Raw genomic sequence first — 2,321 nt, 5'->3', positions numbered from 1 at the left:
AGCATCAGTCTGGAGTGAGCTGAGGAAGCGCCCTTGTTCCAGATTCAGTCTGAAGACCTCTGAACTGAAAACAAAAAACAACTGCAGTGTCACCCAAGCAGCTTGTCCATAAGACACGCACAGGACAAATCCAAAACAGCGACAGAATACATCAACATCTATCGTTCAATCATACTCTCACCTTGTCCCCACAAAATAGAGATCACAGGAGGGGTAGTGGTAAGAAAAGTCTCGTCCAAATTTTGGAATACGCGTCTTGTAGTAGTGTCCATGCTGAGAGTGGAACTCTACGTAGCGGTCACAGTGCAGAAACACCAACTGCAGACACACAGACAAGCACCTGGTTTAGTCAAAAATGCTGAATAACATCAATCATTTCATGGAGTTGGGTTTCACAGACACACACACTGAATTACATTATCATTATGAGAATAATAAGTAAATTAAAGAGAGAGTAATAATAATAATTTTGAAAGATATGTGGACAAATCTGGTGGTTTTGTCTAAACAATACTTGTTGACATCTGCTGCGGTACATTAGTGATACAGTTTGAACCAAGTAGTGGCTGCTTTCTCTGTGGGAGTGAATATGATTTGGGCTGGGAACCTACCAAGATCAATATACACTTTATTAGTACATCTGTAGAGTATGAAGTCTATTTTTACTATGCCTACAATTATGATTTTACATACGTTTTAGCACTGAGGTCATAGTTAATGTGATGATGTACATAACAATTGCTATATTAAGAGGTGGTTACATACGTAACAACACAGCAACAGCATAAGTAAAATGTTGGGGCAACAGTCCCCCAATGTCTCACCTTAGAGTAGTCTTCAGACAGGATGTCAAAGGCCACAACTTTGAGAGAGAAAAAACAAACTTGTCAACTTCAGTCTATGACGCGGAGGCAAAGGTACATGTGGGTGTGTCTACTAACTTACCATCTGAATCCAGGCAGCGCTCAAACTTCAGGGACAGCTGATAGGTGTCGTAACAGCGAATCCTGGGCTTGTATGTGCCTTAAATTAATTAATTGAAAAGTCAAAAACTAATGAAATTAAACGACCAACTCAATAATCTTGGAGGCCTGTTGTGTTCTGACAACTGAAGTCAGTCTCACTCATAAGGAGGGTTTGCTGACACACTACACACAGCTCATCTTACCTGCTGCCAGGATGAACTGCCCATCTCTCGACACTTTGATGGAGGTGCACACTGTGGGCATCTCAAAGTCCTGGATGAGCTCAATCCTACGCTGGATGTCTAGAAAAGAATAATGAAAAAACAGAAGTCAAAATACAGATTTGGATTTTGGCGAAAAATATCCAGGCTGTAATGCTGAATCTGCAGCTGTAAACTCACCGGCATCTTTCTTTTGTAGCTGTCTTTTCTTCCGATCTGACAGCCACTGCATTAATGAAGTAGAGGTGAGTAGGATTTGATATATAGATAAGTGCTGCCATGTCTTATACGTGTGTGCTTTATTTTAGTTTAGGTCAATTTATATTAGTGGTACAACATTCACTGAAATGCTTGGGGCTTAATGGGGGATGAAGACTGCACTGAGGGTGATGTTCTTCTGTAAAGACGTGTTCCTTTAATTACATGAAATAAAGTTAAGCACAGTTAAGCACTGACATTTTCTAAATACACAATGTGAGGACTGCTCTTGTCAGTCGTCAGTTGACATGTTCGTTGTGTTAGCTAGCTAGCTTGGTAAGTTCGAGGTAAGCAGCAACTTCATGGCTAATGGAATATAACTTAGCGTTAGGAGCGAGTCCCGCTTCTTACCTCTGGAAGAGACTTTCCGTGGCTTAAATTGTAAATCTTCACATCATTCACACTAGATATCTGCATTGTAGAAAGTGAAGACACCGGTCACACATAACACTAATATTACACACTACACTAGTGAACCGCACGGAATCCACGTTGTTGCCTCGGAGCAAAAACAGGAAGTGAGGGTAAGTTTTCCGAAATAGGTCCGAGTAGAAACCACACTGAGTGAACACAGTGCCCTTCCTCTACGAAGTTGTTAGAGTTTAAACAATTAAACAAATAATTAACATGATAAAATTAATGAAACGTTACAAAAACGTATTTTCATGTTACACATAAATATCATAGCTTTTATCTTTAACGTTGGGTCAAGTGAGTAAATTAACAAATTAAAAGTAACGTTAACTATGCATAAAGCCGATAACGTACATATTTTGTTAAATTAAATTGTAAGATCACTGTTGTATGTGGGCTACAGCTGCTAAGGTTTTCATTTTTTTCACATGTATTAACGGATACGTGTTCAAAAATATAGAAA

The 2,321-nt window shown here is 39.3% G+C and overlaps 1 protein-coding gene across 2 annotated transcripts in view; it reads right to left on the bottom strand.

Annotated features, from left to right (window-relative positions):
• The window catches only part of nol10 (nucleolar protein 10), a 15,935-nt gene extending 13,975 nt beyond the window's left edge, over nucleotides 1–1,960 (bottom strand). The window contains exons 1-6 of one of the 2 annotated variants that reach the window (XM_087170549.1): nucleotides 1,796–1,960; nucleotides 1,367–1,412; nucleotides 1,169–1,267; nucleotides 946–1,023; nucleotides 825–862; nucleotides 182–318 (exon numbers count right to left, since the gene is read on the bottom strand). In XM_087170549.1, coding sequence (XP_087026675.1) covers nucleotides 182–318; nucleotides 825–862; nucleotides 946–1,023; nucleotides 1,169–1,267; nucleotides 1,367–1,412; nucleotides 1,796–1,861 — 464 coding nt within the window. In that variant the 5' untranslated portion in view covers nucleotides 1,862–1,960. The remainder of the gene's footprint in view (nucleotides 1–181; nucleotides 319–824; nucleotides 863–945; nucleotides 1,024–1,168; nucleotides 1,268–1,366; nucleotides 1,413–1,795) is intronic. The other variant, XM_023394772.2, reaches the window with a different exon arrangement.
• Nucleotides 1,961–2,321: the final 361 nt, after the last annotated feature.

The sequence above is a fragment of the Seriola lalandi genome, unplaced genomic scaffold (assembly GCF_002814215.2).
Source record: "Seriola lalandi dorsalis isolate HSWRI2012SDOR001 ecotype SW California unplaced genomic scaffold, Sedor1 jcf7180002054953, whole genome shotgun sequence".
NCBI classification, from domain to species: Eukaryota; Metazoa; Chordata; class Actinopteri; order Carangiformes; family Carangidae; genus Seriola; species Seriola lalandi.
This window is presented reverse-complemented; position numbering and strand designations above follow the sequence as displayed.